A 24813-nucleotide genomic window follows, 5' to 3' on the forward strand; every position below is an offset into this window, starting at 1 on the left:
CGGAATCCACACGCTCCCCGCCGCCCCGCCCCCGGGACCCGAACGCCGCTCTCTCATAGGCCGGGGCTCTCCCCGCCGCCCCGCCCCCGGGACCCGAACGCCGCTCTCTCATAGGCCGGGGCTCTCCCCGCCGCCCCGCCCCCGGGACCCGAACGCCGCTCTCTCTCATAGGCCGGGGCTCTCCCCGCCGCCCCGCCCCCGGGATCCGAACGCCGCTTCCTCATAGGCCGAGGCTCCCCCGCCGCCCCGCCCCGCGCTTCGGCCCCGCCCCCGCGCCCGGTTTGACGAGTCGTCATGGCGCGGTGGGCAGGTGGTGCTTCCTGCTGGCGGCTGAGGCTTGGTGCGTTTCCTCCTCCCGCGCGGGGCTCTGGAGGTAATCGGAGGGAGATCTGGAGGCCTTGCCGGGCCCAAGAGGCAGAGGAAAGGGAGGCCGGGGTGGGCCTACCTTTTGCAGGAGGGGCCGCAGGCCGAGGCCCGTACTGCTGGTTTTTACTCTCCTCAGGTGACCCGAGGCGCTTCCTGAGGTCACCCCCAATTCCTTGTCCCTAAATCAAAGCTTGACGGTCTTTCTGGTTCCCCGCCTATTTTGGTTCAGGAACTTATTTGCGACCGTGATGCAAACTGTGAACCGTTTTCGCAGTAGAATATACCCACACAACTGAACACGACGTTCTGTATCACATTTCAAGAGATCGAGGACTTCTGACAAGTCGGGGAATCTCATGTTGAGACCTAAGCCTGCTACCAACACTTTTGCCTATTCGGACATAATCCAGGCGTTAAATTTTGTACATAAATGTACATTGTTATATATATGACTACCATTTGTTGAGTGCCATTGCTCCCTCGAATAAAATTTAGGCCTTTTTCATTCCTCCCAAATTGAGAGATGATCAGTGTTTGACCGTCCTTTTTTTTTTCCTGCGGTAAGACTGAAAATGATATCAGATGGTAGCTACAATTATGGGTATAGAGTTGTTGAATCAGTGGGTTGTACGTCTGAAACAAATGTAACATTGTGTGTCAGCTACACTCAGTCAATCTGAAGACTAGGACCCACTCCCAAAGCTAATAGTGGTTCCTCATGCAGTTAATTTTTTTTTTAAGATTTTATTTTATTCATTCATAAGAAACAGAGGCAGAGAGAAAGGCAGAGGGAGAAGCAGGCTTCCCATCGGGCGGTGGGATCACAACCTGAGCCAAAGGCAGGCGCTCAACCACTGAGCCACTTGGGTGCCCCCATGCAGTTATTTTTTTAGAGTTCTCTATTTTTTTTAAAAGATTATTTATTTTAGAGCACACGCCTGCAGGGTGCAAGAGAGAAACGGGGGGGGGGGAGGCAGAGAGAGAGAAAGAGAGAGAGAGAGAAGCAAGCTACCTGCTGAGCGTGGAGCCTGATCCCAAGACCCTGAGATGATGACCTGAGCCAAAACCAGGAATTGGAGGCTTAACCCACTGCTCCACCCAGGTGCCCCCATGCTACAGTTATTCATAAGTAAGGCACTAATGGAGTTGAACTGGTTTTGTTACCACATTGTGATGTCCAAACCCCTTCCTCTGCTAAACTGCCTTAACAAAATGTTTCTCGGCTACAGTTAAAGGGTGTGTGTTTTCCAGGAAAATATACTAATTTACTTAATCTAGAGAATCTGTACAGCAAAACACTTGGCTAGAGGCAGTGCCTTGAGTCCAGTAATTTGTTTTTATGGAGGTGTCACAGATGTGTCTCAGGTGGCAGAACTTGATGCGGGCCTTAAAGGTGAAAAGTTTGGATAAGGCACGTGTGGGGCATTGCAGGCGAGAGAAATGAAGGCAAGAGGGCTCTTGTATTGGGCCAGGTGCAGGGCATAAAGACGATTAGGAGGTACAAGCTTCCAGTTTAAAAATAACAAAGTCACAGAGATGAAAAGGACAGTATAAGGAATATAGTCAATATCATAATAACGTATGGTGACAGATGGTGACGATATTTACTGTGGCGAGCATTAAGTAATGTATAGAATTGTCAAGTCAGTATGCTGTACACCTGAAACTAATATAACATTGTATGCTGCTTTAAATTTTTTAAAAATTTTATTAATATTTATATTTTTCAAGATTTTATTTGAGAGAGAGAGAGAGAGAGAGAGAGAACACATGAGCAGAAGGGAGGGGCACAGGGAGAGGAAGAAGCCACCCACGGGGCAGAGAGCTCAAGGTGAGACTGGATCCCAGGACTCTAGAATCATGACCTGAGCCAAAGGCAGATGCTTAACCGACTGAGACACCCAGGGATCCTATTTATTTATTTTAGAGAAAAAGGGAACATGTGCGTGTTTCCAAGCTAGGGGAGGAGCAGAGGGAAAGAATCCTGAAACACCCACCCTGATGAGCACAGAGCCCAAAGCAGGGCTTGATCCCAGGAACCTGAGATCATAATCTGAGCCGAAATCGTCAGTTTCTTCACCCACTGAGCCACATAGGCGCCCCAACTTTTTTTTTTTTAAGTCCCTAGAATAGACAAAAGTCAACTTGATTTTCTCCAGACTGTATTCAGTCTGGTATGGCTTCTCAGTCAAGAGATACATCTAGACAGACTTCAACCCAAACCCAAGTGCTAGGAGAACCATAAAAGTGGTGCTGTAACTTGGTAATGTTTGTAATCTCTCTAGTTTCTGAAATTTTGCTAATCCCAGATCAAAAGGGAATACAATTCCATTACTGAATTTCACCTTTAGTTGCTTTTTGCTCAAGAAAGCAGTGAACATGGAATCCCTGGGTGGGTCAGCGGTTTGGCGCCTGGCTTCAGCCCCTTCAACTTAAAAAAAGAAAGCAGTGAACAAAAATCTCCATTTTGACTCCTGTTACCTGTAACTCGCCTCCAATTATTTCTTCTTGAAAGCTCATGAGTTTATTTTTGCAACATAAAAGAGCTTGTTTGTAGTGGCATGTTGCCATCACTGAAGTTAGTGACTTTAATAAACATCTTAAATAACTCCTCAAATCAAAAACCCATATTCCAAAGCAAGGCTTACTCTATATCCTAAGTAATAGGCAGAAAATTATTGACCCTGATGTCAAATTTATTTTGTAATTTTCATTTACTTTTTTTTTTTTTAAGATTTTATTTATTCATGAGAATACACAGAGAGGAGAGAGAGGCAGAGACACAGGCAGAGGGAGAAGCAGGCTCCATACAGGGAGACTGAGGTGGGACTCAATCCCAGGGCTCCAGGATCACACCCTGGGCTGAAGGAGGCGCTAAACCGCTGAGCCATCCAGGCTGCCCCAATTACTTAAAGATTTTTATTTATTTGACAGAGAGAGAGAGTGCGCGCGCACGCAAGCGCCGGGGAGGTGGGGGGTGTCAGGGAGGGTGGGGGGAAGGGGCAGACGGTGAAGCTGTCTCCAAGCTGAGTGTGGAGCTGACACAGGGCTCTATTCCAGTACCCTGGGATCATGAACTGAGCCAAAGCCAGACGTCTGATTGACTGAGCCACCCAGGTGCCCATAATTTTTATTTTTTTAAGTTTAAGTAAAGTCTATCCAACATGGAACTCAAACTCACGTCTGAGATCAAGAGTTGCATGCTCCGCGGACTGAGCCAGCCAGGTACCCCCTTAATGTCTAATTTTAAGTAAATCGAGATAAGAGGCTTTTCAGAGGCTCTGGCCTTTGTTGGTGGGCAGCAGGGCTGCCCATGTTTTAGGACTTTTAAAAAGTTTTTAAGCAGTGTCCTACCTTTCTAAAAACAGTGGCCACCACCCAAAAGCCTTCATTTACATTCACATTGTTTCTTGGGGTTAGGGTCCCTATTCCCAACAAGGTGTTTCATGTTCTGCAGGGGTCTGTGACTCTTGAAGGACTTGGACCTTTGGTACAAATATCAGATAGTCTAGCTGAAGATGACATAGCAAAATTCAAGAAAATGAGCTAAATAAACGATATCATTTATTTCACATTATCCCTTCATTGCTCACTATTTCTATCTTCTTGTTAGTTTCAACTCAACAAATCATTTGAGTCCAGAGGTAAATCTATTTGATGGACTGTAATAGAATCATGATTGCTTGTGTTAAAAGAGCTAGCCCAAAGCTTGTTGTCATTTTGCACATTGTTAGTGAGAAAGGTTAAAGATAGGAAGGATTGAATCTCAAAAGTAGCTCAGTATTCCTTACCAAAATGATTTTTTTCTTCACTGATGAACCAATGATGATTTAGTGTTATTAGTATTTAGTATTCTTATATCACTGTTTCTGCTAAATGAAAAATCCACGTATTCTCGCATCAGAAAAACCTGAGAAGCTTGTTAATGATTCAGGTTCCTGCCCTCCACCCTAGATCTACCAAATCATGATCTTTGATAGGATTACTTTTTTCTTTTGTAAGAAAAACCTTTCCAGGAGGGGCTCCTAGCTGGCTCAGTCAGAACATGTGATACTCTTAATCTCAGGTGTCATGAGTTCAAGCTTCACACTGGGTATAGAGTTTTTGTAAAAAATAAAATCTTAGGAGATTCTGATGCATACTAAAGCTAGAGAACTATGATGTAGATAAAAACAACGATTTGTAGATAAAAGCGTGATTTTTCACATTTCAGCCGAGTCAACATTGTACCAGTCATACTTCAGTTTGTCCTTAAGTTGTTTTCAGGTAAAATGAGGATTTGGTACTTAAGCAGATTGTTCAGAACCTCTGTACAAATGGAAAGTTCTATTACCTTCATAATTTCCAAGTCTAAGAAATTTCCAGTGAGCAAAATGAAAATTATAGTTGGATGATAAAAATGGAACTTGACACTAGAGTTTTTCAAAGACTGTGTTAGCATTTATTTTTCTACTCCTGACACTCGAATTCATAGGGGGTGAATGATAATAGAACACAATCAAAATAACATAAAAACACAATTCAAGAACCTTTAACCATCTATCATAGCTGTTCTTTGTAAAATACATAAAGGTAAACAGAAACATATTTATATAAATTATACTTAACAATCTGTATACACTGTAAAACCATTGTTAAAATTCACACTAAGATGCTAGTGCAAGCAGCAGTGTACAAAAGTGCAAACAAGGTTAATGACGAAAAACTTACACTGACTTACCACTTCCGCATACTCTGCGTTCAAATACTGAAGGCCTCACCACAGAAAACACTTTGATCACTTTTAAAGAAACGTGACTACATTCACCCTGAGTGCTCTCACCTCAGTATGGCAACTGATGATGAGTTCAGGTTATGAGCAGCACCAGGGAATAGAGAAACCCATGTGAAGTTGGCCATTCTGATGTGCCCACACTTGATAAAACAATTCCAAAGACCTCTTGAATGTCAAAAGCTGTAGAACTATCTTTTACCCCAAAATATTTGAAACTGAAATTAAATCGAATTCTTCCTCCCTCATTTAAAATGCATGCTGAAGAAGAATTTATCCACTCCAATGCAGCTTTTCCAAAAATAACTGCGTGAAACCACTCAAAAAGGCTTTGCAAAAAAATGGCCCTAAAATCTATTTGGAGCAAGGATGCTCCTGAAACAAAGTTTACTTTGGATAAATTTGCTCACTCTAATTACTTTTGAATCTCTTTAAAAGTGTGGTCAAATCCCTGAACAATCGGTCAGTGGTATTAAATGCATGTTATTTAATGTTCTAAATTTTGAGGACAAAAATGAGTTGGTTCAGAGCTACATCTTCAATAGACTCTGTAGATTCCCTTCATTCTTTTTATCCAGGGGTGGTGTGGGAGTGTGAGAGGGGATGGTTCCAGGGTTCAGAAGTGGAAACGGTTTTAACAAAATCCCATTTTCCACGGAGGCACAGTCCTATATTCCAAGATTTGTTTGTTGGTTAAAAAGCACTAATTTGCATTTCAAAAGAACAATGATGGAAGCTACCCCCTTGTAGCCTTAGGAATTTAGACCTTAATTGAAGATACACTGTTTTCTGAACTCTTATATTTATAGCAAAAAAAAATTAAAAGGTTTATAGAGAACCTTTAATTTATCATTAATTTTGCATTAAGGAATTTTTATTTGTTAATCTGTATGTTTTCATGCTTTCTTCGAGATTTTTTGAAGCTTCAACTTTTACATAGGTTTAAAATGATCTAAGCAATATACTCTAAAATGAACACAAGATACTTTGAGAGCATTCCCTTCATATTAGCTCTTCTCATTGTACTCTGGTCAAAATTTATTTGGCAATATTCCCTTGTGAATTTTATTCACATAACTATCAAGACTGAAATGCCACACTGAATCACAACCAGTAGTTTCATAACATGTAAACCTTGCAAGTAGTTTATGTGCTGGAAAGCACTAGGAAGTGTGAGCTGGTTCAAAACTAAGGAAAAGAAACACTACTGTAAACCACAATAAGTGTGTCTATATACACAGGCACACAAAACTAAACTTTACATCTGCGCAGGCAATATCTGAATTCATACATCTTTGGCACTCAAAGATACTGGGTCAACCAAGCCAATGGTGAAGAATATTTTTTCATGTATTTTAGAAAATGTCTGGCCCCAATTAAAAAAAAATGCTATGCTGTCCATCCTAAAAATTCACTGAGATAAAGACAAACCAGAATCAATTTAAAACATTACCCAAAAGTATATAATAGCAGTCCCTGAAAGAGGTATGGGGTTAAAGGTTTCATTAAAATGAAAAATGTGGTCTGAGATCTTGTCTTTTAGAGTTTTACACTAAAGATTCTAAAACCTCTTTTGAGCAGTGCCTGATTTATATGGAATCCAATCTTGCCTTGTGTACATTTTCACACCTTATGGTAGAAGGTAGAAAATTAACCTATGTCTGCAATGCTACCAATTACCCCAGAATATTGCACAGGTGCACCCACTTGCACGGGCACAGAGAGAGTACATTTTTTCCCTATGTTTCTATTGTTTCTTGCCATCTTCTTAATAGGCCTCTCTAGGAAGGGGAACAGTGACTCAGTGTATGTGCCTGGAGGAGCTGGAAGAGTGAGATAGTAAGCCCAATATCTAGAGCCCATCTCCCTGGAGCTGGAACTGGGGGTGGGGAAAGCCGGCTGCTGCTAAGTGCTGCTTCATTTCTGAATGCTCAGGCCATAAGAATCTTAAATCATTGGGAAAATATCCACAGTTTAGCTGTGGTACACAACTGACTTTGTTTCTTTGATCTCACTGTCAGAATCAGAATGAGAATTCTGGAGTGATGTATTTTGTATCACAAAGAATTTTTCCTTTATACCAATTTATGACACAAATAATTAACTTCTCAATATCATAGTATAAGGAAATACTTGAAGAAAAGGCATGTCTTTATAGGAGCTCAAGACAGATACCAACAACGAGAGGCAGTTACTTTTAATAAAGCCTGGTTCTGTTTAGTCAGGATATTAGAAGTACTTGATTTTTTTATTTAAGTAATCTCTACACCCCAATGTGGGGCTTGAACTCACAACCCCAAGATCAAGAGTCACATGTTTCACCAAATGAGCCAGTCAGGTGCCCCTAGAAGTGAGTATTTGAACCCCATGTGGCAGAATAAACCAAAAAGGTTGATAGGTCATTTCCTCCTTTTTCCATGATGCTACCAATGATTCTAAGCAGGGAAGATGCTCTTATTTTCATTTGAAAGGAAGCTTAAAGTGCAACAGAAGAGCCATATTACTAAAACCAAAGGTCACGTTGAAATGACCTTGCTAGTTTAGCTAACTGGTAAGTCCTTCCAGTTATATCCCTCAATCCTTGTGTATCTCAGATGTTCCATTATTGATGACGGAAAGAACTAGAATAACTGATTTGGAAAACAGCTAAAGAAAACACTAATTCTGATACTGAAAGTATTCTTGATGGAACTGGAGCAATCTATTTGCAATGGAATTGGTTAAATATATTATAAAATCCTGGTTTATAACCAAGAGAGAACTAACTCTCAAGTTTGAGTCTTTAAAAAAATACACGCTTGGCACTTAGCTTTCAGCTTATTTTAGTAATCATGGGAATCTCAGAATTTCATGGGAAAAAAAGAACTCAATTTCTTAGAAGGTTAAAGTGCTTTAAAAGCTAACTAAAATGTTAGTCTACCAGCGAGGCTTGCAGACACTATCACATGGCAAGTATTATTTCTAAAACCAAAGCCTTGGTGCTATATAAAGAGCTGAGAGCAGTTAAGAAAATTGAACACAGCATTCATTTATTTCTACTGAGAAATAAAATATGCTAGATAATGCAAAAGAGCTATAGGACAGGACCAGAATCCCCACACAGCTCAGTGACAACTGAAGCGGAACAGGCATCCTTTCTCCTCACACATGCAGGCCTCCACAATGAAACTATGCACAAGGTGCTACTTGTTGCTTGCCCTGGGAATACCATTATGTAAAAGGAACTGAGGAGTACCTCTAAATGTGGGGAGACTGCTGCCTGTCACTACTTTTGGGGAAAAGGCACAAATGACCAAACCAGGCACCAAAAAGTTTGGAACACTTCAGAATCTGACAACTGGAATAGAGCTACAGGGCCTATCAAACCCCAGATTAACTTTGTGTTGTACCAGAAGATGTGCTTTTCTTCAGAAGACCGATCTCACAGAAATGAGGATGTGGACCCCAACAGCACTAACAATAGTAGCATTACTGTTACAAATACACATGATTCAGAGATAAATGTGGTATAAGCAACTTTTCTTCTGGTAAATGCAAAAGCCTCTAGAGACTTAAACATTATCCTAAAAAATTCTGAAGTGGTCTCCTTTCCCCACAACCCCCTCATATGTATGTTATTAAATACTCAAAATTTCAGAGGACACTAGCTAGATAAGACACATTAAAATGAGACATCTGCCCAAGAAGGATGCCAAACATCAGGGTGTGTTTTATTGCATGACGTTTGCATAAGAAAAAATATTATTGAAAACTGTAAGGCATCATGCAATCATCAATAAGCTAATTATTAACTGTACACTTAAGATAGGTGGACATATAATCTAAAATTTAAAAACTAGTTCCAAAATAGTACATAAAAATTTAACATGATGAGCTTTTAAACATGGTTTATATTTGTAGCTTCACATTGTTAAAAAGTGCTTCAAATGTACTGCTGGAAAGTTGTTCTTTATAAATGGCACTGGGGGAAATGTCAGATATTAAACTGTATAAACTATTTTTATGGAATTAGAAAGCTAACGTGATATTCAAACTTACTTGAATCAGTTTTCAATTTCCACTCAAATTAAGTTGATATAATATTAATAATCTAAAAAACATGTTTTCTAACCAACAAAAGTCTATTGAATTCAAGTTATGCATGTTGAATGATCAAATCTCTGAGTAGGCCTGAATGGTGAGACCTGGAACCGATGCAAGAGGTTGTTAATCAATGTACTGTGCCATCCAACGGAAACCTTCTCCATAACCTTGCCTTTTGAGCACGCTGCACATGAAAACTTCTAAGGGTCGGGCATTCAGTTCTTTCAGAGATACATTGCCCTAGAAAGGAAGAGAGACATTATATTATGATGGATGACCCCTTTTTTAAATAAAAGCTCCACTTTACAGCCGAATGCAGCTTCTACATCTCAGAACAAAGGGTAACTGTGCTAAGCCTTGGGTGTTGGGCAGATAAGTCTCTTAGACACACAGGAAACCTCCTTCTCTCAGTAGAAAGAGGGGAATTTGTGAGGCACACAAGAATGAAAATAACCTTTGACTTAGGAAAAATTTAAGTCACCCAAGCTGGCTTCACTAATATTCATTCATTCATTCATTTATTTATTTATTCATTCATGAGAGACAGGTGGGGGGTGGAGAGAGGCAGAGACATAGGCAGAGGGAGAAGAAGCAGGCTCCATGCAGGAAGCCCGATGTGGGATTCGATCCCGGGACTCCAGGATCACGCCCTGAGCTGAAAGCAGACGCTTAACCACAGAGCCACCCAGGCGTCCCGGCTTCACTAATATTAAAGACAAAACTTTCTGAGTAGGTTTATGATTAACAAGGCATTTTCTAAAAATGGGGAGTTGACTTACTGAAAAGAAGCCACAGAAAAATAGCTTAAAGTCTACCCTAACATCAGAGTCTCCTATCAAAGAATGCAGTATATTTCTCTACTCTCAAAATATATATATAAGCCAAGGAAATTTTGTTTGAAAACTGAAAATTTTCAATATTAAGGTCCCTCCCCCCAAACAAATACTAGTAAAAATGAATGCAAAAATAATGCATTTTGAAGCTTATCATAAAGTATTATGTTCAGGGATGCCTGGGTGGCTCAGTTAAGCCTCTGCCTTCGTCTCAGGTTATGATCCCAGTGGCCCAGGACTGAGACCCATGTAGGGCTCCCTGCTCTGCTTCTCCCTCTCCCGCTGCCCCTCCCCCTGCTCATGAGCTTGCTCTCACTCTCTCAGATAAGTGATATCTTTTATCTTTTATCTCTCTCAGATAAGCAATATCTTTTTTTAAAAAGTATTCAGAAAATCTACAAACATTCCTATGTTCAAATTTACATTTTATTTATATCTCTGATGAATTCAGGGCCTATACACTACTGGAATGCTTAAACATTTAAGTATATTATTTGGTGGTTAATTCTGAAAACTTTGAAAGCTTTCATTTGATTTCCCACAAGCATGAGCTTTGACATTGTTATCCCCAAGAAAAGATTTCATTCAGTGGCAGAAAGAAAACAACATGAAAATATTTTAAAAGACCCAAAGACTATACAAATGAGTATTTTTTTTTTTTTTTACAAATGAGTATTTAAGAAAAAATACTAATAATGGGCATATGTAGTTGGAAAATAGTAATTTAAAAAGATACTTGGCTGTACACTGGAAACTAATGTTACATGTCAGTTATACCTCAATTAAAAACAAAGGAAGACCACCAGTTGGACTAACCACCATGATTACTGTTAGCACTAGTATTGGAATAATCTATTTCAGAAGATAAAAATAAGTAAGACATTAAAAGACTCATGCTATCGAATGAAATAGTCACAGTAGTAAAAAAAAAAAAATTTATTTACCTTTCCTGTCGTCTGACCATATAAACCAAACATCTCTCGTAACCTCTCTTCACTGATGGCTTCAGGTCTGTCAATCTTATTCCCAAGAATCAGTATAGGCACATTAGCAATGGTTTCATCTGTCATTAGTGACTGAAACAAAACACAAGATGTTGATATGAAACTGTCTAAAGAGCTCAATAATACAATATACCAAATGAGTAGCAAGGACTCATTCTCTATCATTATGTCAGTTTTGCCAAATATCTCTGGCAAACTTTTCCTACATTTAAAGTAAGCTCAGGAGCATCTCGCTGGCTCAGTCAGTAGAGTATGCAACTCCTCATCTGGCAGCTGGGAGTTTGAGCTGCAAGCTGGGTACAGAGATGAGTTAAAAAAAAAAAAAAAAAAGTTCAAGTTAACTGTAAGACTGTAAGCTCAATCTTTCTGTTTCCCTACAGCTCCTGTAAATGCTCAACTCTGCTTACTCTGTGAATCACTAAGGGACTCTAAAATACCTTGAAGGTGAGCAAACCTGGTTTCAATTCTAGTTCTACTGCTTATGAATTGTCACATCTTGGACAGATAAGCCTCAATAAAGTTCAGAGAATTTGGTATAGTACCACCTACCTTAGAGTTGATTTGAGAATTAAAAGAGTTGGTATACACGTGCCTGGCACAAAGTAGGTAGTTAGGAATTCCCTGACCTTGTTCCATGACCACAGAACCTACCTGGACTTTCCCACATGAACAATTATTTGTTTGCCTGCTCTGGGCAGAGGCATGGTCAGATCAAATCATTGCTTGTTCTGTGGTCTCAGATCTAGCCCTGGCCTTCCTGGTTGATCCAGAGCCTCTTTACAAAGAATCTGATCTGGAGAGGGGATGAGAAGTGGCTACATGTGCCCTTACTCACTCTTGGAAGTGGTGACAAAGAGAGTATGTTATATCATTTCAGGTTCTGGCCAACTCCTGAAGAATATAGCATCGAGGATGGCCAGGGACTCAAGACCAAGCCATTGCAGGTATGCGGCAGACGTGAAATACAAAGGCACACCGTACAGAGTGAGCTTAGGTCTTCAGGAAGAAAGTCTGTATTAGTATGTCCTTAATAGCTACAACTACTCCAAGCTACTGTCTCTGTATTCTAAGTGGAGTAATCACTGAGCTCCATAAATTGCTAGGAGTTATATCAGAAACTGCACAAAAGCTGCACTCTGATACCTAGATCTCCAACCTATTTCCTCAAGCTTACCAGAGTGATTCAGCTATGTTTAGTTTTAGTTAACTTACATCGAGTTCTTCTTTTGATTCTAACAGCCTTTCATGGTCTGCACAATCCACCAGAAATACAATGCCATTGATAGCAGGAAGGTAGTTTTTCCACACTCTTCGAGCTAACAAAAACAATCAGGAGTTAGATTTTATTTGCTGGTCAAACCTAGCAGATAAGGTTTGATGGAAGAGTCCAACAAGATATCAAGTATAATTATCCCTTAGTGGCTACCACTTCACTATATACTCAAGTTAATCTTTAACCCAGGGTTGCCAAATCTTTCCAGAAGACCAAGGAAGGCTTTCCTTGATGGGAACAAGTCAAATATTTTACTCTGCCCCAATTCTCCCAAGTTCAAAGTGGAATTATTATTTGCTACCAATGGACGATGATACACATTAAGTTCACTGAATGACTATTACTATTTTAAAATTTTATTTATTTATATGCAGTATTTGTTTTTTGACATTTCAAGTTTATCAGTTTTTTTTTGCCACTGATATATTCAGAGTCAGTGAAAGAGAAAATTAGTGGGTACAGATTTGTTAAGTTAAAATAATAAAAGCAAACTGTTATAACAGAAATTAACTAAGGTCAATGAAACCATTAGAGTAATTTTTTTCCAAGACATTATTTTTAGAAAAGTTTGAGGGGTGCCTTAGGAGTAGGCAACTTTTTTCTGACTTCAGTTTTATATCTTAAATATAACACAGAAATGAAGTCTCAGACAAACTGTATTAGGTTCCAGTTCTCTCTAACCATTAAACTCTGGAAAGTACTTCATATATATTTCAAAGAATGATTGTCTCAAGTGTGCATTCACTAACCACAACTACTCAAAATCTTTTCAACTCTTTGTCATAGGGCCCTGAAGGTGGGTTACTTGTGTGCAGATGGGGATAGCATGAGCAAAAGCACAGAGTGGGGAGCACACCAAGGTTTGGTTTGGTTGGAGTACAGAGAATAGGAAAGGGAAGAGTGGAAATTAAATAAAATGGGATCAGATTACAAGAATCCCAAACGCCACATCAATGAGTTTGGCTTCCATGTTGTAGGTCAGCCACTGAAGGTTTTTAATACAGAACAGTAACATCATAATATGATTATGACAATCAGTGAGATGTGGATTGGAGCAGAAAATAGAGGCTAAATTTTGCTTACATGCTTTACACCAAAAGCAATTCAGAGTTAAATTGCTCAGGAGTATTATGAAAATCACTTTGGTTTAAAGCTTATCTGGTGGTAATAATTCTTTTTTAGTCTATTCTGGCTTTCCTTTAATAGAATGAGATTTCACGCACAGGAAAATAATAACCACATTTTTATTAAGCTAATTAAAATAAAGCAACTATAAGAGTAATAGTATCTTACCTTGAACATGTCCACCCAAATCAAAAGTTGTAAAGGTCATGCCAGCAATGGTTAACTCTTCTGAAGCTAAATAATAATATAAAATATTTTTACAACAAGAAAATCATCTGATTTTCCATTCATGGTTATGTACTGCTATTTAATGTTTGACTGACTTTAACCGCAAATAAGTTCAAATCAAACATTTAGGAATTGATAAAAGAATGTTGTAATTAGATATTCTCTAATTTATATTGACAACATAACACAAATAATGGTAATATTCTCGAATTCACTATCCATCACAAATCTGACATTCATTTTTCCTTCTCTATTTCCCCTGCTGAAAATACTAACTATTCAGATAACCATTTGGTGTGAATTCAAGTAACTGCTGTAATCTAATAATTTTTCTGATAATGCATCTTAGCTGATACCAGGAAAGTAATTTTCTCCCATGCCTGTCATATTAGCAAGGGACAGTCTTTAGTGACACAGTTGCAATACAGATTTTTTGCCATGATATCTTCAAATTTTTTTCTGCTCCCTCCCTTCTTCTTCTAGGACTTCAAGTATAGGTTGGCTGGACTGCTTAGTATTGTCCCACAAGTCACTGAGTATCTGTTCTTTTTTTTTTTTTTTCCATTTTTCTCTCAGTGCTTCATTTTACATAGTTTCTATTATATTGACTTAAGTTCACTGGTCTTTCCTTCTGTAGTACTAGCACTATTTTGCTGTTAATCCTATGTAATGAAAATCTCATTTCAGTCATTATACTTTTCATTTCTAGAAGTTCGACTTGGTTCTGTCTTCTATATTCCATTTCTTTCCTCATTCTGTTCATGTTTTCCTTCAGTCCTTGAGCACATTCATCATAGCTCTTTTGGCATCCTCATCTGCTAATTCCATCATTTTAGTCCCTTCTGAGTCTGTTTCTACTGATTTTTCTCCTGGCTGTGGATCACACTATCTTGCTTCTTTGCATGCCTAGTAATTTTTTACTAGATGCTGGATTTTGTTGTAGTCTTTTGATGTAAAGTGAACTTTGTTCTGGCAGGCAGTTCAACTGCTTTCAGATCAGTTTTTGAGTTTCATTAGGTTATAATAGCCTTTACAGGTACTTCAGCCCCATTACTAAGGTATGATCCTTCTGGAGTCTCTATTGAACGCCTTATGTATCCAACCAGATCTCTCCCTTCTGGCTGGTGGGAACATGAATGATTCCTGGGCCCAGTTTGCTCTGAGAATTATTTGGTTAACAACTCTGCTACAATTACTCTTTCTCCAGAAAGTATTCCTTGACTGGCCATGGGGAGTTTTACCCTCTGCATAGATTGGTATTTAGCCATGAACATTTTTACAGTTCTTTGTGTATAGAGCTTCTTCCTCTTTAGTACTATGCCAAGCAAATTCGCATCACTTCAGTCTCCCTTTATTCTGGTCTCTGTCTCCTCAACTCAGCAAGACCACTGTGTTATGTTTGGGTTTCTTCTCCCTGCACCATGGTCTGAAGATGACCTCCTCTGTGATAAAACTTGAATAAAGAAAGGTTTGTTTTCCTTCTCTCAGGAATTGTAGTCCTGTGCTATTGTCCAGTTCCGAAAATAGTATATATGTTTGTCCAGTTCTCTAGCTGCTTACAGTAGGAGGGTAATTCCAGATGCTCTTACTGCCCCACAGCCAAAAGCAGAAGTCCCCCACAATTATAATGAAAGGTTCAGTGTAATTTTAACTATTCATAACAATTGTTGAGGCCCCAGAGTAGTTTCTTGTTAAAAAATTCTTCATGTAGGGGTGCTTGGGTGGCTCAGTCAGTTAAGCATCTGGCTTTGGCTCAGGTCATGATCCTGGGGTCCTGGGATCAAGCCCCATATTTCGCTCCCTCTCTCCTTGCCTCCCCCTCGTGTTCTCTCACTTGAATAAATAAATAAAATATTTTTAAAAGTATACTTTAAAATATATTTTAAAAAATATTTTATTTATTTATTCATGAGAGACACAGAGAGAAAGGCAGAGACATAGGCAGAGGGAGAAGCTGGCTCCCCACAGGGAGCCCAAAGCAGGACCCGATCCCAGGACCCTAGGATCACGACCCGAGCCAAAGGCAGATGCTCAACCACTGGGCCACCCAGGTGCCCCAAATAAGTAAAATCTTGTTGTTGTTTTTTTTTTAGATTTATTTATTTATTCATTCAGAGAGAGTGAAGAGAGAGGCAGAGACACAGGCAGAGGGAGAAGTAGGCTCCCTGCAGGAAGCCCGATGTGGGACTCGATCCTGGGTCCCCAGGATCACACCCCGGGCCACAGGTGGCGCCAAACCGCTGCGCCACCGGGGCTGCCCCAAATAAGTAAAATCTTAAAAACAATTTGTGTTCAAATGTGTTCCTTTCCATAAGGAAAATATAATGCTTGGTTAAAATCCCTAGTTTACTCCCTGCTTTATAAGAAGTCCAGTTTCATTAAGATACAGAAAACTTAATATTCCAGGGAGTTTGCCTCTTCCCAGTCACTGTCCATTCCTAGAAGTAATCTGAATTCTGTCACCACAGGCTTGTTGTGCCTGTTCTAGAATTTCATATAAATAATACCATAGGTAACTTTTTGTGACCAGCTTCTTCCAAGCAGCATAATAATATATACTGTATTTAACAGTCATTCTTCTTTCTTGTTGAACAGAGTTTCATTATTTATCCTTTTTTTTTTTTTTTAATGAGTATCTGAGCTGTTTCTAGTTTGGGGCTATTACAAACAAAGCTGGTATAACATTCTTGTACAAGGATTTCGGTGAACATATGTTTTTCATTTCTCCTTGATAAATACTTAGCAATGGAACTGCCAGATCATAGGGAAGATATATAGTAACTTTTCACATATGCTTTTGATTAATGAAAAATGTAAGATAAAATGTGAGGTGCAGGAAAGTTGAGATGACAACTGTTTTGTGCCACTGCTTTTACTCTTAGTACTTCAAACAATGTGTGACATAAAGTAGGTGCTCAATAAATATCTGATGAATAAATAAAGGAGAGCAACATCAAAAATTTAAAAGTGGGGGTGCCTGGCTGGCTCAGTCCATAGAGCATGCAACTCTTGATCTCAGGGTTGTATACTGGAATCCCGTATTGGGTGTACATTACTTAAAAATAAGATCTTAAGAAAAAAAATTTTTTTAATTTTTTAAGGATTTCATTTATTTATTTATAAAAAATATTTATTTTTTAAGATTTTATTTATTTATTCATGACAGACACAGAGTGCGAGGCAGAGACACAGGCAGAGGGAGAAGCAGGCTCCACACAGGGAGCCTGACATGGGACTCAATCCCGGGTCTCCAGGATCACACCCTGGGCTGAAGGCGGCACTAAACCACTGAGCCACCCGGGCTATCCTCATTTATTTATTTGAGAGAAAGAGTGAGCGGCAGAGAAAGAGGGAGAAGCAGACTCTCCACTGAGCAGGGAGCCAATGTGGGGCTTGATTCCAGGACTCTGGGATCATGACCTGAGCCAAACGCAGCCACTTAACAGGCTAAGCCACCCAGGCACCCCTAAAAAATGTTTTTAAATTGATTACACCTAATATAATACCACTTGTTTCTTCCAATTGTTTAGGCACACAATTTATATACTCAACTTCACCATGATCATTTTTAATAGTATTGTTCTTGTATCAGAATCTTATTTGCCAAGCCCTATTCTTCTCCTAATATAAAAAAAATTTTTTTTATCAATTTTATGAAATCTTCCCTTTCCAACTTCACTAAGAGCTCTATCAATAAAATGATACATGGTTTTTGTTGTTCTCCTTCCCTGTTCTCTGAATATTTAGTGAATTAAATAACTATCATATTATCTACTTTTTGATCCAGTGCTCAATTTTACACTCATTATTAAGGCCACAGTCATTTTTTCACAGTTAATTTGTGGATTAGGGATCCCTGGGTGGCGCAGCGGTTTGGCGCCTGCCTTTGGCCCAGGGCGCGATCCTGGAGACTCGGGATCAAATCCCACGTCGGGCTCCCGGTGCATGGAGCCTGCTTCTCCCTCTGCCTCTCTCTCTCTCTCTCTCTCTGTGTGTGACTATCATAAATAAATAAATAAAAAATATTAAAAAAAAAATTTGTGGATTAACTTGTTTTTAAACTCTATGCCTAAAAATATATAATTAAAAAACAAAACAGAACTTTAAGTCTACTTGATTCATAGTCTTTGCAAGTGAAAGTAAGGTTACAGGTATTTATCACAGGTATTTATAAGTTAGGCTTCTGTTCTAATAATTTTGTCACTTTAACATTTACTTTTTTGAACAGTATTATGACATAACTTTATATACTGGATGGTATGTATTAAGTGAGTTACAGAGTCAATATTAAGTATTAATGTCTTTCAGGTAGTCTTTCTTTTTCTTTTTTTTTCTTTTTTTTTTTTTTTAAGATTTTTATTTATTCATGAGAGACACACACAGAGAGAGAAATACAGGCAGAGGGAGAAGCAGGCTCCATGCAGGGAGTCCCCCTCGATCCCGGGACTCCAGGATCATGCCCTGGGCCAAAGGCAGGTGCTAAACTGCTGAGCCACCCAGGGATCCCCTCAGGTAGTCTTTCTTAAAGAAACCACAGTAAATTATCTTTCAAATTGTTCTAAAGCTTTCTATAAATGTATCAGTATGTGCCCTGTTTTTTTTTTGGAATTATTCTACAGTCTTTATATCAGATACTGTTGAGGTTTCTCTGAGTAGAAAATAACTGGTTAATAAATTGAGAGTTACCAGCAAAGTGTAAGACTATATAACCTGTCCACTGAATAAAGATTAAAAGTACACTTTTAAAACCTGAAAGAAACTGAAGTTATCTGAACAAGGTAATGGTAACTATTTATAGCCTAAGCAGTATTTGGTTGGATAGACCTCAATCATGTTATAATCCCTGAGACAGTAACTTTAATTCCTCTAGCTGGAGAAGGGTGTACTAATTGATAAGATAGGAGTATTATTTCAAGATCTATATATACTCCCAGGGAGTAGAGTGTATCAGCTATGATTTATTATAGTATTTGAAGACTAGGTCAAATCATAATTTATTCACCAAAAAACCCCACCAAAAAACAAAAAGTTTTTGGTTAGTGCCTATGAAGTGGTATCACTTGATAATGTAATATGTTGTATGTGGGAATATACTTACTGGGATGTAACGTGGGGACATGTTGTCCAAGTCTGTCATCTTTTAGCATGTGTAGCAATGTTGTTTTTCCTGCATTATCCAATCCAAGAAATACCAATTTACCAGTTTTCTTATATAATCCTGTAGAGTAAGAGCTATGATTAGTCAAAATTCTGACAGAGATTATCCAAACAAAAGACTTTGAATAAAAGAATAACTTAACATTTACAGTTAGATATTTAGATACCTTTCCTAATTATTCTAGATTTTTTAATAAAGAAACACCTTTTGAACTTTAAGATTTTATAAATTGCTTGAAAAAGTCTGGATTTCTATTCTAGTTTTAGTTTTGAAGAGTTATTCTATATCATGATTTGCTAATTCACATCGTTTTATTTTTTTATCTTTTTTTTTTTTTTTACATCATTTTAAAACTAAATTTCGTCCCAGTCACTAAATGTGTTACCTAAACTTGTCTGCAAAACCACAATGCTGATTCCCTTTACAATTTAGGGATAAATATCAATGTCCTCTACTAGAGAAACACTGATAAAATACTTGACCTCATGTATTTATGAAGCTAGACCAAAAGGAAAATTAAGGAGATTTTCCATAGGCAAAAAATAAATTAAGCAGTTTTGACAATAAAAATCATAGTGAGTTTTTTCAATAAAATGCTTAGGTCATTGTCAAATTTCCCTGAGAATACAGTTAAACTATTCACGGGATTGCATAAAACTAAAGCAGCAACAAAGAAACCAAGCACATAATTTTGGATGTATCAAGCAAGTACTGGTACAGGAAGTGACAGAAAAAAAGAACACTGACCAATATAGTAGTTTGGAATTTCCTGTGAAATTCCAAGTTGAGCTTTATTTTATTTTTTTAAAGATTTTATTTATTCATGAGAGACACAGAAAGAGAGAGGCAGAGACACAGGCAGAGGGAGAAGCAGGCTCCTCAAGAGGAGCCTGATGCAGGACTCGATCCCAGGACCCTGGGATAACACCCTGAGTCGAAGGCAGACACTCAACCACTAGCCACCCAGGCATCCCTATTTTCTTTTTAAAGGCTTTTTTTCAGAGCAGTTTTAGGTTTACAACAAAACTGACAGGATGGTACAGAGATTTCCAAAATACCTCTTGTCCCCACACATATATAGCCTCCCCCTTATCAACATCACTCACAAAAATGGTACATTTTTAACCAGCAATGAATCTACACTGATACATCATAATCGCTCAGTTACCTTAAGGCTCACTTGGTTTGTATATTCTGTATTTTGACACACATATAAGGACATAAATCCATCATTATAATTATCATACAAAGTATTTTCATTGCCCTAAAAATCCTGTATGCTCCGCCTATTCTTCCCACCCTGTCCCCACTCCCCAGCATCCACTCATCTTTTTACTGTCTCCATATTTCTGCCTTTTTGCCTTGTCAGAATGTCATATAGTTGTAATCAGACAGTATGTAGCCTTGTAAGATTGGCTTCTTTCACTTAGTAATATGCATTTAAGCTTCCTCCATGTCTTTTCATGGCTTGATAGCTCATTTCTTTTTAGTGTTAAGTAATGCTCCACTGTCTGGATGAACCAGTTTATTTATCCATTCACCTACTGAAGGATATCTTGGTTCCTTCCAAGTTTTGTCAATTATAAATGAAGCTGCTATAAAACATCAATATGCAGGTTCATGTGTGGACCTACCAAGGAGCACACCTGCTGGATTATATGGTGAGAGTATGTCTAGTTTTGTAAAAAATCCCCCAATCTTCCAAAGTGTCTGTACCATTTTGCATTCCCAGCAGTGAATGAACATTCTGCTGCTCCACATCCTTGTCAGTTTCTGGTGTTGTCAACATCTAGCTTTTGAAAATTCTTTTTTTTTTTTTAACTTTATTTATTCATGAGACATACACAGAGAGAGAGAGAGAGAATGAGAGAGAGAGGCAGAGGGAGAGGGAGAAGCAGGCTCCATGCAGGGAGCCCGACGTGGGACTCGATCCCGGGTCTCCAGGATCATGCCCTGGGCTGAAGGCGGCACTAAACCGCTGAGCCACCCGGGCTGCCCTAGCTTTTGAAAATTCTAAGAGGTATGTGAGGGCAACCTGGGTGGCTCAGTGGTTTAGCGCCGCCTTCAGCCCAGGGTGTAATCCTGGAGACCCAGGATCAAGTCCCATGTCGGGTTCCCAGCATGAAGACTGCTTTTCCCTCTGCCTGTGTCTCTGCCTCTCTCTGTCTGTGCCTCTCATGAATAAATAAATAAAATCTTAAAAAAAAAAAAAAAAGGTATGTGGTAATACTGAACTTTATGTTTCATGTGTTTAATTGTCAACACCCATGGAATTACATGAGGACTGGGACATAATAGCAAGCCCAAAATATATTTACTCAATCAATGAATGAACTTTTAAAGATTTTAGGTGTTGTAATTCAGGCTACCTATTTTTTAATAAGTTCATGCCAAAATAAAACCTAATTCTTTATCCACATTGAACCTTAAGAAGTAAATTGTAGGATGTCCTAATCTTTTGATCACCCAGTGACCAAGAGTTTTGATCCTAAGGGCAGGATTGTTTTCCATATTTCCTTGAGCTGGGATACTACATTTCTTATTTAATCATGAATTGTGACTAATAATTTTTTATACATTTCTTTTTAAGATTTTATTTATTTATTTGAGAGAGAAAGAGCACAACCAGGGGGAGCAGCAGAGGGAGAGGGAAAAGCATGCTCCCTGCTAAGTAGGTGGCTACATGTGGGGTTCAATCCTAGGACCCTGCAATTATGACCTGAGCTGAAGGCAGACACTTAACTGACTGAGCCATCCAGGTGCCCTGACATTTCTATTTCTTAAAACGTTTCTACACAGATTGTTTTCAACCAGTGCAATCACAATCAATCTTGTTATCCTTTTAAGTAGTAAAAGTGCACTAGATAAGATTCCAAAAGGAACACCTAGAACGTTTAAACTTTAATCTTTCAAGTGAGTTGGACTAAATTCTTATTTTGTGATAGGCACTGTTAAGCAAACTGCTACACATTATTTAATCTTGAAAATAATTCTTTGAAGTAAACATTATTATCTTCTTTTTTACAGATGGAAACAAAGGCTCAGAGTTAAACTTGCTCAAATGCTGAAGTTAGATCTGAGATTTAAAACCATGCCTGATGCCAAAGCTTTGGTTTATTTCATTTCTCTACACTGCCTCCTAGTATTAGTCCTATTAACCTTTTGCTCCTGCTTAGGCGGCAATTTATTTTGCTCTTTCAACATAGTTTAGCATAGATTAGTATTTCTATAAACTGAGATATAGATACCAACTTGTTACAACTAAGGTTATCCCAGTATAATGAAATTGAAAATGTTTATTTCTGACTCAATTGTTGCAAATATGTAACAAAATATCTCGATCTGATTAAAAAATATATATATTTTAAAGATTTTATTTATTTATTTATTCATGAGAGAGCCCGATGTGGGACTCAAACCTGGGACTCCAGGATCACGCCCTGGGCCAAAGGCAGGTGCTAAACCGCTGAGCCACCCAGGTGTCCCTGGTCTGATAAAAATATTAAAGAATTCTTGAGGAGGTAGTGTAGAGAGATCTGATATTTGACCCGTGGTAGAGTGACAGTATAAAATGTGAGGAATTTTTGATAGACACACATACAGAGAGAGAGAGTCTCTGCCTCTCTCTCTATGTCTATCATAAATAAATAAAATATTTAAAAAATAAATAAATAAAAAAAAATGTGAGGAATTTTAAAAAGGAAAAAAAAGAAACCTTGTTTTTTAAAAAATGTGCAAACATTGAGGTCCAAATAAGATATAAAAATAGATCGACAAAATTTGATCTTACATTTTTATCCTTTTAATATGTAGTAATCAAACAAAATGTGTATTTTCCAAGCAAAATTTATTTCCTTTGTTAAGATGTTGTGGAAAAAGAACTATTTATATAGGAGATAATAATTCCTTAGTATGGTTGTGGCCAGTTAGGAATTATGTTGACAACTCTGTAATTATATGAAATGCTTCTCTTTGTTCTAGTTCAAGATGATGATTACATGGAGACTAAACTTAGGGCATGATTTGAAAATAGGAGACTGGAAATATCTTCATTAATTACTACAATAATAAAATTGTGTACGTTGTAACATAAAAGTTAATCAAAAGCTTGTTTCATTGGAAAATGTGAGAAGAGTGTTAAGAGAATGAGATGCTAAGATTTTTCCTTTTTAAAATCTATAAAGAAAACAAAATCTATAAAGAGAGGAAAATCTCTAGTCAGAATTGCTGGGTATACAAGTCTCATTTAGAAGATGATATGCTGGGCAGCCGGGGTGGCTCAGCGGTTTAGTGCCGCCTTCAGCCCAGGCTGTGATCCTGGAGACCTGGGATCGAGTCCCACATCAGGCTCCCTGCATGGAGCCTGTTTCTCCCTCTGCCTGTGTCTCCGTGTCTCTGCCTCTCTCTCTCTCTCTCTCATGAATAAATAAAATCTTTAAAAAAAAAAAAAAAGAAGATGATATGCTGCCAGTTATGATATGCAAGGCACTTTATGGAAGTGCGTTTTATAATAACAAAAATAGTGCAGAGAATCCTGCGAGGATTAAATGAGATAAAGTATCTAAAAGCACTTAGGTAAACTGGCTAATCAAAGGTAGCTATTCCTGTAAATAATATTCCTATCAACAACCTTAAGGTGTAGGAATTATTTTTAATTTACAGATAAGGAAACAAAGCTAAGGCGGAGAAAGTAATGTACCCAAGATTACATAATTAAAAGGGATACAACGAGTAACTGAACACATTTGTATGATTTCTTTTTTTTTTTTTCTTTTTCATTTGTATGATTTCAAAGCCCACATTTGCAACTACTGGGTTCTATATAAAGAAGCTTCAGACAAATAAGCACTTTTATTTAAGTAGGAATAAATGGGATAACAGTAGAGAAAAAAGGGCCAACATTACCTAAAAACTGTAGAACACTGCTGAAACCACTGTAAATCCAGTCAAATATGAAGGACATATCCAAATCTTACAGGGTCTGGAAAAGAAAGAGTTTTGAATTCAGTAGTCAACATTAAACACCTACAATATTAAACATGAACTCTGAGTAAAAAATCCTACAACAACCTTACTATAAGTAGTTAGCCATTTTTAACCAGGGTGTTCTAATCGGACATAGATTGATGCATAAAAAACAAAATGCCATTAAAATACAAACTAGTGGGGTGCCTGGCTGGCTTGGTTGGTAGAAGATGTGACTCTTGACCTTAGGGTTCTGAGTTCAATCCTCATGTTGGGTGTGGAGCTTACATAAAAAAAGAAAAGAAAGACAAAAAAGTAAAAGATCTCTTTCCATTTTTAAGAAAACAAACTAAAATAATTTTTTTAATTAAAAAAAAAAAAAAAAAGGAACTAGAGACCATTCTTTGCCAGTCAGAGTAGCAAACACGAAAATTAATTGTAACAGCCAGAACTGGAAAAGATGTGGTAAGAGAAGCAGTTAGTGGCAGTATAAATTGGTACAAATCTTTTTAACAATTAATTCAGCAGTAACATGTTAGTTATACTGTTTGACCCAAGAATTTTACTTTTAAGTTAATTAATTAATTTTACGTAAGCTCCACGCCCACTGTGGAGCCTAATGTGGGGCTTTAACTCACAACCCTGAGATCCATGCCTGAGCTGAGATGAGGAGTCGGGTGGCCCCCAAGAATCTACTTTTAGAAATTCTCCTAAATAGGGACATTGTTATGTATAAAGATGTTATTCAAAGCATTATGTAGGAAAAATTTTGGAAATAATCTGTATTCAACAGTAAGTTAAATGAAATCTATGTGATCAACCTATAACAGATTTACCAAAACCTTAGAATAGGGGAAGAAGTGCAAAGAGCTGTAAAAAGAAGTTTATGATAATGAAGTAAGTTTCTGGGTCTAATTATACCTATGTGGAGTAAAAACCTTTTCTGTTTCTTTCTGTTACTTTTGGTCTTTTGTAGCAAAATGGTACCAGGTAAATTTCTGGGTTTG

At 38.1% G+C, this 24813-nt stretch overlaps 2 protein-coding genes across 2 annotated transcripts in view; one reads left to right on the plus strand and one right to left on the minus strand.

Moving 5' to 3' along the window:
• Window positions 1-270: 270 nt before the first annotated feature.
• Window positions 271-24813, plus strand: part of SEC24A (SEC24 homolog A, COPII coat complex component) — a 108484-nt gene continuing 83941 nt past the window's right edge. The window contains exons 1-3 of the mRNA XM_072841101.1: window positions 271-373; window positions 11438-11501; window positions 11935-12001. The gene's annotated coding sequence lies outside the window, so the exon portion shown is untranslated. The remainder of the gene's footprint in view (window positions 374-11437; window positions 11502-11934; window positions 12002-24813) is intronic.
• The window catches only part of SAR1B (secretion associated Ras related GTPase 1B), a 29742-nt gene continuing 9713 nt past the window's right edge, over window positions 4785-24813 (minus strand). The window contains exons 2-7 of the mRNA XM_072841102.1: window positions 23747-23822; window positions 18782-18901; window positions 13624-13689; window positions 12270-12373; window positions 10998-11129; window positions 4785-9460 (exon numbers count right to left, since the gene is read on the minus strand). Of these exons, the coding sequence (XP_072697203.1) occupies window positions 9344-9460; window positions 10998-11129; window positions 12270-12373; window positions 13624-13689; window positions 18782-18901; window positions 23747-23804 (597 nt within the window). The 5' untranslated portion in view covers window positions 23805-23822 and the 3' untranslated portion in view covers window positions 4785-9343. The remainder of the gene's footprint in view (window positions 9461-10997; window positions 11130-12269; window positions 12374-13623; window positions 13690-18781; window positions 18902-23746; window positions 23823-24813) is intronic.

This window comes from Canis lupus, chromosome 10 (genome assembly GCF_048164855.1).
Source record: "Canis lupus baileyi chromosome 10, mCanLup2.hap1, whole genome shotgun sequence".
NCBI lineage: Eukaryota > Metazoa > Chordata > Mammalia > Carnivora > Canidae > Canis > Canis lupus.